Source organism: Zootermopsis nevadensis, unplaced genomic scaffold (genome assembly GCF_977971745.1).
Source record: "Zootermopsis nevadensis isolate Lab colony 2312 unplaced genomic scaffold, Znev_1.0 Znev_ptg000013l, whole genome shotgun sequence".
Taxonomy (NCBI): domain Eukaryota; kingdom Metazoa; phylum Arthropoda; class Insecta; order Blattodea; family Termopsidae; genus Zootermopsis; species Zootermopsis nevadensis.
Window position 1 is genome coordinate 714,634 of NW_028259145.1, and position 12,985 is coordinate 727,618.

General features: G+C 39.1%; 1 protein-coding gene across 7 annotated transcripts in view; it reads left to right on the forward strand.

The window, feature by feature from the left end:
* Window positions 1-12,985, forward strand: part of LOC110838519 (uncharacterized) — a 581,802-nt gene that overhangs the window by 556,010 nt on the left and 12,807 nt on the right. For 6 of the 7 annotated variants that reach the window (XM_087348332.1, XM_087348331.1, XM_087348333.1 and 3 more), the window contains 2 exons: window positions 3,892-4,028; window positions 12,306-12,540. In XM_087348332.1, the coding sequence (XP_087204458.1) occupies window positions 3,892-4,028; window positions 12,306-12,540 (372 nt within the window). Of the gene's footprint in view, window positions 1-3,891; window positions 4,029-12,305; window positions 12,623-12,985 lie in introns of all 7 variants that reach the window. The other variant, XM_087348330.1, reaches the window with a different exon arrangement.

Genomic DNA, 12,985 nt, shown 5'->3' on the forward strand with positions numbered 1-12,985 from the left:
GTTTCAAACACAGTATGACCGTCCTGCTAGAGACCCCAGATTTCAAGCAATAAAAACACATGTGGTGATACGTTATTGTACATATATACCTCAGCCCTTGTAATATTGCGTCTCGTAACATAGGGTGCTGACAGTGGTCTCCCCCGACGTCCATTTACAACTGAACGCGACGCTACAAGCTGACTAAAAGCATGTCTGTGGGATGGCTGCAGTTTCGTGGCGAAATTTTTATTTTATTTTATTTCATGAGGTCGTTGTTGTTCGTATACTTTGTTTTTAATGGACTCCGCAGGTTAAAACTAGGAACCTTGCCGGGCTGAAATCTTTTGAGATGCCTTGGTTCCCAAACAATTTCGCGCATCGCTTTCAGTTGTAATTGGACGCGAGGGGTGAACAACTTTCAACGGCGTATGTGACGGGACGCAGTGTCACGTACATTTGATCAACTCAAGTGCATGAATCATAGTTCTATAGTTAAAAGATTGTTTTTTTAAGAAGAGGATTATACTGAATTTTTGTAAATGCAATTACGAGGTGCGATCGGAAAGATTAAAGACTGCGCCTATAAAAACCCGTACACTTATCTCAGGTATTAAATTCATCCATCACCCTCGAAGTAGTTCCCCTGGGAGTGAACACAACGATCCCAGCGCCGCTGCCAAGTCTGGAAGCATCCCTGGAAATCTTTCTTTGTCAGCCTGTCAAGCACCATCTGCGATTCTGCCTGAATCTCTTCTATCGTCTCAAATCTCCTTCCCTTTAGCTGAATTTTCATCTTTGGGAAGAGGAAGAAGTCACACGGAGCTTAGAAAGGAAGTTGGGGTCGGTTCTTGCAAGATCTTTGAGCTCCTGACAAACGAGAAGTCGATTCTGCTTCTGGTCCTCAGACAGGATGCGTCGCATGTGGAGTTCTTCCTTTAGAATCAGCTGACAGGTCCCATAGCCTACCCCAACAATGTCGCACAAGTCGTTAATGGTACGACGTCGATCTTCGTGAATGGCCTGCCGAATCTTCGTAACATTTTCGGGCGTTGTGCTCGAAGATGGTCGTCCAGAACGCTCGTCATCATCGACAGAGGTTCGGTCATTTTTAAAACGTGAATGCCACACAAAAGTTTGTGCACGACCCATTGCGGACTCCCCAAATGCTTGCTTTAGCATTTCATGGGTTTCCGTAGCCGTTTTGGCGAGTCTTTGGCAAAATTTGATTTATTCATGAAAATCCGCCATTCCGAAATCGCAGGAGGGTCGGTGTAATGCACTACCAAAACGCCCGTAACTAAGAAACAAATGCTAATTCGATGATGCCGGCTGGCACACTGATTCACTATGAATGTAGGCCGCACCCCCTAAAGGCAGAAGCTCGTACTACATCCGGTTCGCCCTCTATTGACACAGTCTTTAAACTTTCCGATCGCACCTCGTATATGAAAAGTCGATATTCTGTATCTGATACTTTGTCAGTATGTTTGAGAATTACTTGGTTTGCTGCTAACAACTGATTCCCTTTTTTGATGGAAATTTATGAGTGAGGATAGCCTGTGCATTGTAATTCTGGACATTTCGCACTGCACAACAAGCAGCTGAAGGTCTACTCTTTTATTAAGTAAGTCTCTTACTACATTAGAATATAATTACAAACAACATGTCCATAGTCTGCCGTAGGATATTATAATTTATTTCGGACTCTATATACTCCCGTCTTTGAGTTAAATATTCGCATTTCACTGAGAAGTACTTTCTTCCTCTTATTAATTCTTATCTACTCGAGATATTTGCATGGGGAAATAAGGAAAATCTCACTCAAAATAGCTAATCTTCTGTCAGAAGTTTTAACATCGGGATTTTCGACTGAGAAGCGAGTTACTGTCTTTACAATAATAGAGGAGATTCATAATTTATATATATTTTTAATATTGTTAGGGTCGTTAGTCCTAAATGTAGATGGGTTATTTACAATATACATAAAGAAATGAGAATGTATAAGAAATTTTAGTCGGGTAATCGTAAATAAAGGGACGCATAGATACGAAGATAATTCTGAAGTTGGTCTTAGCAAAAAAAGGTGTAAATGTTTTACATGGATTGAACTGTCTCAGAATAGGGTCACATTTTGGTTTTTGTGAACACGGCCTCTTCAAAAATCTCGGGGTTTCTTAACCAGCTGACTACCTATAAACATTATAGGACAGACTGTGCACCGTTGAGTTAGTTATTACTGGGAATCAATGGCAAAATGCCAATTTTTTTTAAAAATTAAGATGGCGAATGTATTTTGTAAGACTATTAAGAAACAAATTCGGAAACGTAAATCATATATATTGAAAAGCAAAATATGGATGTGTTAATGGCTTGCAGCTCAGAGAACAAGGGACACGTTCATGTTTCGTTCCAACATTTCATATTCTTCTGCTCACGTACATTATTTCCCGCAATGAGAAAAGTGGCCGGACCAGAACTTTAATTTATTTATCAGAAATTGTATATTTATAAACGCACTGTTCTTCGAACATTAGCTAATGCTGTTTTCTGTCCTTGTCGCTCTGCTCTCTTACTGAAAATCAACCTGGACCAGGCTGCCATATATATGTCGTCGTATTTTCCGAGTTTGTAGTCGGCTGTTTCCTATTTTCCTCTCACTTCCATATACAGTAGGGATAATGTTCATGTTTTAGATAGCGCTTCTATAGCCCTGATGATGGAGGCAGCAAGGGCCTCTGAAACGGCCTAAAGCTTATTTGACATAGCTTAGTTATCTTCGTTGTTTATGATCGTGAAGGATTTTAAAGGGATTTTGGCATATTTTTAACTTTCATTATATCTCTTTTATTTGAGAATAATGTTTTGGCTGCATCCGTTAAGGGAAACATGTGATATCCGCATGTTTGCTGAAATCCATACATATTTAGTCTTAGGAGCGGATAAAAATGGTTTCTCTACCAATTTACTTGGACATTTGAGAGAGTCTGTTTTTGAGCGAAACGTTCCGTGCGAAAAGTTGAAAGCGTTCGTGTAGTGTAGCTTTATTATACTCGAGTTCGTGAGTGTGGGTAACTAGATAGGCTGATGATCTGTCTTCCTCTGGGTAAAATACTTTCTGGATTTAGTGGTGAAAGTATGTCCAATGGGTACTGGGGTTGTTTCCCGCGGATAAAGAGCGGTCGCAGCGTGACGCTGACAACTCACTCCCTCCTAATGCCGACGTTGAGAATGAGTAGGAAAAGAATCTCCCTCCCTTTTTCCTACATGTAGCTTTTTTAGGATGGAACTACAACTCACGGTGGTGAGTACGAAGATGGCTGTCTCCTCGGTTACAGGTGCGTCCATTACCAAGGCGATGACTCATCGCTCTGATGATGGACACAGCAACAACCTCTGAAACACTGGGATTCTATACGGCGCTACAATTCAGAGGACAGCCATCTTCTAAAACATCTAATCACTGATGACAGCCGCTCCCAAATTTAAAACCTATCCCAGCAGCTAATGTTCCCGCATCTGTTTTATATTTTTATTGCTTTCAGGTCAAATTTTTATAATTTTACCCTAAAGTGTGTCATCGTAAAACAATAATTGTTACTTAATATAGAAATATGTTGATATTTAACATTTTTGCCTAGGGCTGATGTTTAAGAACGTAAACGGAAAATTATATTTCTCACTATGCGGTATTGTATATAACTGTATTGCGACTAGATTAGCAAGTGTCAGTTTTTATATGCTGTAAATATATGTATATTTTATGAATGCATGTTAAATGTAAATAAATACGTAAAAAGAGACTGTCGTTGGACTAAATTTCCCCACTGACGTTTTATTTCACTTCGTGATTTCTGGATCTGCCTTGCACTTTATTGAAAAAGTCTCAAGGTATGTTCTCTTTCTCTGCAGATCTGCCGAAGGACGGTCCACACATCACAGGGGAAGAGAAACAGTACCACCAGATAGGAGACGAAATCAGCCTAAACTGCACGTCGGGGAAGTCATATCCTGCCTCAGAGCTACAATGGTTCATCAACGACGAACAGGTAACCGTGTTATTCTTACTATTATCCTTGAACTGATTTAGTCTATGTGGCGAAGGTTTCAAGAATTACAGATTAATAATCTTACACCTTAGAGAAACAGTCCCGTATATATTGCCCTCTAATACAGATTGAAACTCCACTTCAAATTTGCCTTATATAACAACAAATTATTTCATTTTAGCCATAGTAGTAATTAACATAGAGAACGCTTTTAACACCGATGTTGTAATTTATGATTTACGTTCGTATAAAATTTCACCTGTCTATCTTCAATTAAATCGAAAGCTAAATAAGTTATTTATGCCTACAGATATTATGTTGTTTTCATGATACGGTTAATTAAAGCAAAATTCGGAAAAAAAATCCTTAAAATTAAATTGATTAAAATGATATATATTATAGATCCAATGATTTTTTTAACTTTAATTTTAGAGATTTTTATATTTTAAATATTTAGTGTGGTAGCAGCGGTAATCAGGAGCAAACTTTAAAAGATGAACTAAAATACTAATAGAAGTTGCAATCTTTAACTAACTTTATTTTAATCATTATATTTCTCCTGCTGTGAAAGTTCCAGCTATCGCCAGCCATAATAAGAATACTAACGTGTGCGTTGGACATGAAAACAGGAATGTGGTGTTTCCAGATGCACCCACAAAATTCTTTATGCTAACTGTAAAAATCTCATAAGTTTGACTACCAGTGTTGCAAGTTCATTCTGGAAGATATTCCTTTCAATCATACAGAAGCAATCGGGAAGACAAGAAATGACCCTCTATAAATATATGACAGGGAAATGTCACAGTTAATAATGAAAGTGTTTCATATTGAACCGCGTTTTGTCAATGTTACCTCAGTGGAAGATAATTATTATTATTATTTATTTAGTGTTCTGTCTGAGGACAGGTCCATATGAACAGGATCCTTCCATCCTTTTCTCGGACTGGGACCTGTTCATATACGTTCTTGGCAGATGATCCAGAAGTGGTTTGCCATTGCCTTCTTCTGTGTGTGAATGGAGTAATTGTTGGGATGCCACGGAGGAAAACTCCGTGTTGCCTAGACCACGGCCTTGCCCAACACAAGTTATAAATTCGAACCCGGGACCCCAGGATTACAAGGCCAGCGTTCTAACCGCTAGACCACCTCATCTTATTATTATTTAGTGTTCTGTCTGACGACAGGTCCATATGAACAGGATCCTTCCATCCTTTTCTCGGACTGGGACCTGTTCATAATACGTTCTTGGCAGATGATCCAGAAGTGGTTTGCCATTGCCTTCTTCTCTGTGTGAATGGAGGAATTGTTGGGATGCCCCGGAGGAAAACTCCGTGTTGCCTAGACCACATGTTGACAAAACTGGTCATTTTCAAGTTTCGTCAATCTCAAAGCACTTGACACTTTCATGACTTAAATTGCTATTTTTATGTCTTCTACCTAACATATTAATTGTAACATAAGTGAACCTAAATGCAACTGTATCAATCTATTGCAATTAGGAACCGTACTATAAAATCTTAATTATTTTATAAATTTACTTTATATGTTATGGAATTCACCGTAATATACAAACATGACCGTTATGAAGTTATATATTTCCTTGATATTTCCGCGCGTGAAATATTAGAATTCTGCATGAAGTGTGTTTTACACTTTGGTAATTTTGGTATTATTTGATAAAAAAATCTTAAAATCAAAATCTGATGCGGGCTATAGTGATATGATGTCCCATGCCTATGAAAATCTGAGAGTTGGTTCCATAGATATAAGAGACGATAACAGGAGCATGAAGATGTAATAGTCATATTTTTCCATTTAAAAATGGAAAGAATTTGGTCGCAATCCGCTTATATGCAGTTATCTCGGAAAATAAGATGGTTGGGTAGATGGCTGGATTGCCGTGTGGGTTATGCTTGGATGGATGATTATTGGATGGGATGAGGGGTTGATGGATCGAATCGACTGTTGCAACTTCGGTTCTACGCATATGCCGTATATTTCGAATGTTTACCGAATACAATTTTTATGGCTTCTCCGAGGTCTGTTCACGCAGTTTTTGTCTTTATTGAGGTTAGGTCTTGACAAGACTTATTACTCTTTTTTTTAGAATGTTTGAATTCTCTTGTGTGGGTTCCAAAATACAAAAACTTGTATATTGTCAACACATATAAAATATTATTATATATGGCAAAACTTATGATAATATTAGCATAACAAAAAATACGCGGACATATGTGAATTCCATTCTGTTGTAATGTTTGTCACATGTGATAATACGTATATGAGTTACGTTGACGGTGTATAATTCGTTTATTTTACCATCGTCGTCATTAAATAACCTTACCTTCGATTGGTCTACTCGCAGCAGTGATTAGGTGATCGCACATTCAGAAATCGTGCGAGTCTTCGCAACTTTAGTAGCTAATAATCCCCAAACTTTTTCGAAAGTTTTGTAAAGAAAGCTCTGAAACCAAAATCGCATTTAGGAATATCTGGCTGATTACTGGTATGTCATTGCAATACGACTTGGTTCAACGTAATGAGCTGTGGACTTATGCTTGTTGTGGTGTATTTAAAACGCTAGTATTGATCAAATCGTTCGTCTGCTACAATTTTCCACCTGCAGTGTCATTCATTTTCTTAGTTAATCTAGCAGAGTGGTCGGATTGTATCTGTGGGGAAATGTTACAAATACTTGCATGACTTATCAGTCGTTATTACTCAATAGCTTGTCATTTAGCTGACCGTTCGATGCACATCGTGTGTTTCATAGAAAAGAAATATTATCCCCAAACACAGGAACATTTGAGTTTACAACATAATTTTAAATAATAGTACTATCTACAATCAATATAATCTTCTCGGGCAATCAGCCCGAAGCTTCGGAGTTTAGGACTTTTAGAAATCCACGAGGTGTAACTAGACATAATCGTTAAAAATTTAAGTTTCAAAAAAGAAGAAAAACTTTGCTATCATCCTTGAATGATGACACTGCGTTACAGTACACTGGTTTGTCGATGTTTCGGGAGCCTGTCTAAGTCCTTCTTCAAGGAGATATTATTTAGCATTGGTTGCCGCCGACGTTGAGTGTTCAGTACGTGCTGTAATTGAAATATGTAAACTGCATGTTTCCAAAAACGTCGGAAACGTAGGTCATTAAACACTAGATTAAGACTAAGACTTTAAGCAAACTTCCTTAAATCGCGCAGACTGCTAACCAGCTGTATAAGGAACCTTTAAAAATGCTACTGAATTTCACTCCCTTTAAGTTTTCAGTTATGTACTATATGAGACAAAAATTCATCTTAAGCCAAACTCCTTATCGATTGCGGTCTTCTGTGCTGTGACTGAATGTAGTCATATGGGTGGTTACCAATGTTTCGGAGGAATGCCAGTAACCAGTCACAAGTCTGCACAGCGTCACAACCCAGAACATTTTCACATCTTTACTTTCGTAAGTAACCCACCTCAGGTCTCGTATTTTACGTCTTGAATAAATTGTGTCTACCTTAACATTACTTCCGAGCGTCTAGACTCGAATACAAATTTCCTGTAAAACATTTTTTAATTTTTTCAGTTGTTTTCATGCTCTCAAGTTGTAGTGGTACTTCAAACGTCTCTTTAAGCGAGTTAGATGTGTCAGTAACAACTGTGGTTACGACGGGAAAGAAACAGAGTTAGGGTTAAATATCGAATGTTCTACTTTATTCGGATTAGAATAAAACTAGAAATCGACTGCTTCTCCCTCCGCCGAACTTCATATTTTTTCCCCCAGAAACTATGTCATGGCGTTTTACTGTGTCAATATTTACGGGGTTCTGCGGTGGACAAATAGTTCTTGGACGAATCTGTTCCTTATCTGTGCTCTGTAAACTTTTATTTTTCTAAAAAAAAACACGTCTTATTTAAAATAAAATCATGATCCGTGGCTCGGAGTGGACTATCTCCACCATCTCCGCGATCTTTGGAGCCACAGGCTTCGATGCCCTTATGAGGCATTGCGGCGGGCAGTCTGTGTGTGTCCTCCGCGAGCGCTAGACTGAAGACAAATTTTCCTGCCTGTTCTGAGCTATGACTAATCTTGCGTTGTGTTCTGTGTATGTGGAAAGTTCCTCGTCGGTATCCCAGCCGTAGCCTGAGCGCAGTGAGTTTTGTTTGACTTCATCCGGTATGTTTTTTCTTTATTTATACTTTAATATATTTTGATTATTTGGTTTTAACCTCTGTAATCCTACGGCCGTACCACCTCCCGGTCTCTGGGTGGTATTTCATTCCATTGTCAACGTCGCCGGTAGGGCCCAAGAATTTACAAGCACACATCTTAAAATATAGAGCATTAATTCCTATGCTTCATTACCGCGTTCACAAAAGCTTTCCAGCGGTCCTATCCTGTGCCAGTCTAATCAGATTCACAGATTTACATCGCAGTTTTTCTGTAATTATTTGAATGCAAAGTTCTGTTTACCGCCAATTATCCTAAGGAGTTTAATCTTTTAGTTATTAACTGCCAAAATAGTGTGTACATTTGTCATATACTTGTAAGTCCGGTGATGTCTGTAAAAGCAGATATAACGAATTTGTGAAATATGTGCTGTATTTTTGGAGAGAAAGCTTCTATTTTTCCTTGGCGATCGATGAAAACTCCAGTTTAGAGCCTCGGTACTTCAGGACAGCTTGCCTCCTGAACTTCGCTTTGATGTGTGGTTCCGTATGGCTAGTTGAAAGTACAACTTCAGGTGTCCAGTTGCTTCTTGAGCGAGGAGATGCTCTTCACGATAAGCATCACCTTCCCTGTCTGTCTTTTCGCCCTTTATATCCATGATCGAGAAATTACAAGCGAAACGGGAGCCACAAATCAACGTCCTTATCAGAACCGAACGATGTCTGTAAACAGACGATTATCCCTTCAATAGTAATTTTAACGTAAAATAAAAGTACACTACTAAGGTGCCTTTTTCACAGAAGCTCGTAAAATCAAATTTCGCAATATCATCATTAATCGGGTCACGGTTATACGTACCAGATTCGTACATTTCAGTAATATCCTCTTCATTTTATTTCAACCGCGTATAGAATAATTTCTCTAGGGAATCCGATATTTGCCTAGTTATTCAGGAAATGATTTCCTCACATTTTATGGAAACTGAAGGTTAATTATCGAGCACATAGGTTCCCGCAATTAGACCATTTCTTAACCCAATTACAAATCATCCCACAAACTCGGTTCCTGTTATGTTATACTCAGATTTACGCCGTTGTACCTAAAGTTTTCTAATCTTTTCACATTTTCGCAAGGTATATTTTGTGCACAATTATTTCATTACTATCAGTATTTATGCTACACAGATCTCAAGCTCTTCGATTGGACAAATCCAATATTATTCTGTTGAAAGTTTAATATATGAAGCTCTTGGATTCATATCTTCCTTCGTTCTAATGTTAACTTACTTCTCCCATATCAGGCTTGCAGATTCTCAGCGCTGCGTGCTCGAACGCTGAGAGTCTATGCCCTTCATTTTCCCCATTCGAGCCAAACTTCCGGCTCGTGGTACCGGCTTTCATTTTACTACCGAGGTTTAAACCTACCCAACGCCATGAAATGAATGTTCTTACAGAAATAGCGTTTCAAAATATGCGACATAGCGAAGGCCGTTTAGGTACATTACAAACTAATAGTTAATCGAATTACCAGTAATTACTCGCGTTTTGAAACATGCTCGTCTTATATTATTGTCAAGCTGAAGTAGGATTTGAGGTTTTCACGGCGGTGTCCGAAAATGACTGTCTTCTGGGTTATATTGCCGTGTATAGTGTGGTAAAGCTTACCGACGTTTCAGAGGTCATTGCTGCCGCCACAATCAGGGCGATGAGAGATCGGTTTGAGCCATGTGGACCAGCCAGACTGGTAGAACCGTGGCCTGAGCAGTCGTAGAAGTGGATAGAGATCGGGAGAAGGCAAAGGTTTTACCTTGTCCAGCTGGAACACATATATGAAGCCGATTCACCGCGCCCGGATTTCTCATCGTCCCGATGATAGAACCAGTAAGCACCATTGAAACGCCGTTAAACAGCCTTCTGCGTACTCGCTTCCATAAGATCGTCAAATCTCAGAAAACTTAGTGTTCATAGTATTTTGGAATAACTTTGTTAAGAAATTTGGTAAAAACAATTTTGGAGCAGGAAAGTATTCGGAATACTGTAAAGAAACATAATATCTTATAATTAAAGGGGAATTTAAAACTTTCGACTGAGTGCATACGCGACTCTTTAATTTTCGTCCAAACCGAAACAAAATATTACTTCGTACGGTCAGCCCTATTAAAAGCTGAAGCCTATACAACTTTTAGCATTTCATTAAATTTGGCAAAACGTCGTCCATACGAATCCTGCATCAGTTATGAAGTTCATGGATATGTAATGGATTATTAATTTCTCTTTAAATGGTTTGATAATAAGCGTTAAATATTGCTCAGAACTTAAATTACCTGTATAATTTATCCAGTCTGCATTAAAAATGTTATTCCTCTTACAATTACGCACTTCACTCACAGTATAAATCACGTGAAACATAAAAATTTTACGAGGTTGTCACTGCGCTAAAAGTTAGGAGTGTAAATTGAAGGTTGTTAATTAGACTTGTTAAATAGTTAAGTTGTATTACAATACATGAACATTACCAAGAACTATAAGAGAGACACTTATTTTATTCTCAAGAGATTAGCTTCCTTGCAGTTAAGTCTCTGCCATCAGGTGTCCTAAACACAAGACGTTGGTTTTTTACAATTTGACTTCTGTGCGGCTGTTCGCCGAGGGGATTCTGATGTATTTATTTGCCGTGAAATCTTCAAAGCTTACAGAGTGTTTTCTTACCAACTTGTAGCACCTGTACACATCCGACTTCCCGGGCCCCAGATGCTTATGTGTACTGCCTGTCTTTGTCTTTAACCGACATAAAATATATTGGACGACTTGAGTTCCCGTCAAGTTTAAAATGCACTTGTAAGCTCGACCATTATTCATCCACGTGATCGGGCATGTGTCCTCCGTCTGTAACAAATGGACCAGAATAAAATTGCGTTGTCACATGCAGTTCATTTTTAAAACAGTGGACACTTGGAAGAAGTCTTCCTTCTTCCTGTTCTTGTTCCACGAAGCCATGACCAAGTCGAGGGTGCGATGTGTGAAGATAAACTACCCTCTTCCAGGAAACAAGATATTGTCTCTGTACCATTTTCAGGAACATTTTTCTGTTAACTTTTAGGACACTCTCTATACTTCGTACTGCATAAAAACATAGTTTTAAACGTTCTCGTGCTTTTTCGGGATGACGTCATACAGAAATAAATGTAGTTGAATGGGTTGGGATATTTTAAAATGTTAAACTTGAACCTTTTGGGATCAGCCGATCCGAATGTTGAAAGTTATCAGACGTTTCGACAAACATTACAGTTGCCATTTTCAGGAAGAGTAGTATGGTGAGCCCATTCTTAGTAGCCTCGTATAGTACAGGCAGTAGGCGGCGAGTGGACATGCCCAATTTGATCGCAGGCAGGCTGCTGGTTAGTTAACGACGAGAACTTCGTTGAGCTACGTACATGCATGAATTCATACGTGCGTGTAAAAACAAACGTATGTACATATGTACATTAACGTATGAATACGTGCATACACACGTTCGTCTGAAATTCTCATTCCAAAGAATTTGTCGTCTGATGTAAGTATAGTAAGATCCAGATTCTCTTCTAAAACTATGGTTCGTGATATTTATTCGCATTAGGCATACGTTTTAAATGTTTAAAAGTTTTGGTCGCGTATTTTTGTACTTTTATACTTACGTTTCGTAGAAATATGATGACTCGATCTTTGCTCATACCCTGAAGATCGACGCGATATGTTTATTTCAAATGTCGTTAACAACATCTAAGACTACACGACATTGAAACCAATCAATATGAAATTACCCATCAGCTTCGATGTTTGTTTTAATGAACTTTTAACACTTTCCTCCAGACTGAAACAGAGATTTTTACATGAAAATGTAATATACATCGTATAACTACTCAGGGGGAAAACAAATGTTCATTGAAGGATAAGTCATGAACGTTCTGGTTAATGTCGATGTTGGCCCCGTGGGCGGTAACGTCGTATGTCCGTCTTCAACACCGAGACATCGGTGTCTACTAAGAAGTCCAAACGACATTACAACCCAGAGGACCAACATCTACAGCTTCGCGGCCGTCAGAACCTCAAGCCGCATGTTGTGCTTGCTGTCTTCAGGTGACCTCCCCCGATGCCCTGGTGTCGTACCCAAACCTGGTGCACCAGCATGGGTTGCTGGTTTCTACCCTGGGACTTCGCTTCACGGTGACAAGCAGCCACTTCGTGGAAGGCAGCATGACGGTCCGCTGCGTGGCGAGTGTCTCGCCGATCCTTTGGCAGGGGGACCGCGAGAGTGTCGTGCAGAGGGTCTCGCCACTCATAGAGAACAACATTAGGGAGGCCCTGCTGCTAGGTAGGCGCACTGCAGAGAGTGGCTTTTGCCGTTCGTGGGCTGGGTGAATTCTTTCTTCTATAGAGTCAACTGGATTGTACTGGTAATGCGGGATTCTGAATTTATTAATAATCGAAACGCATACTTATAAACCGTATTTAAAATATTTGTCAATACAAAACATGAAATTCCCTTCACAAATCCTTTTTTGGTTTATAGTTTTATAGATTGCATCTTTTTATAGTCAAGACTGCTTCGCTAACAATTATACATCTGCGGTCCAGATTACAATGCAATGTTTCAAGTATCACCCTGTCCTTCCGGATTGCTTGTGCTGTGTTAGTCTAGTGGAAGTTTAACGATGATTCAGAGATGTTTGGTGCCTACATCATCAGATCTCATCGCCACGAAACGTTGGTAAACTTCTACCAAACTACACGGCGTAGCAACTTGAGAAGTAGCCATC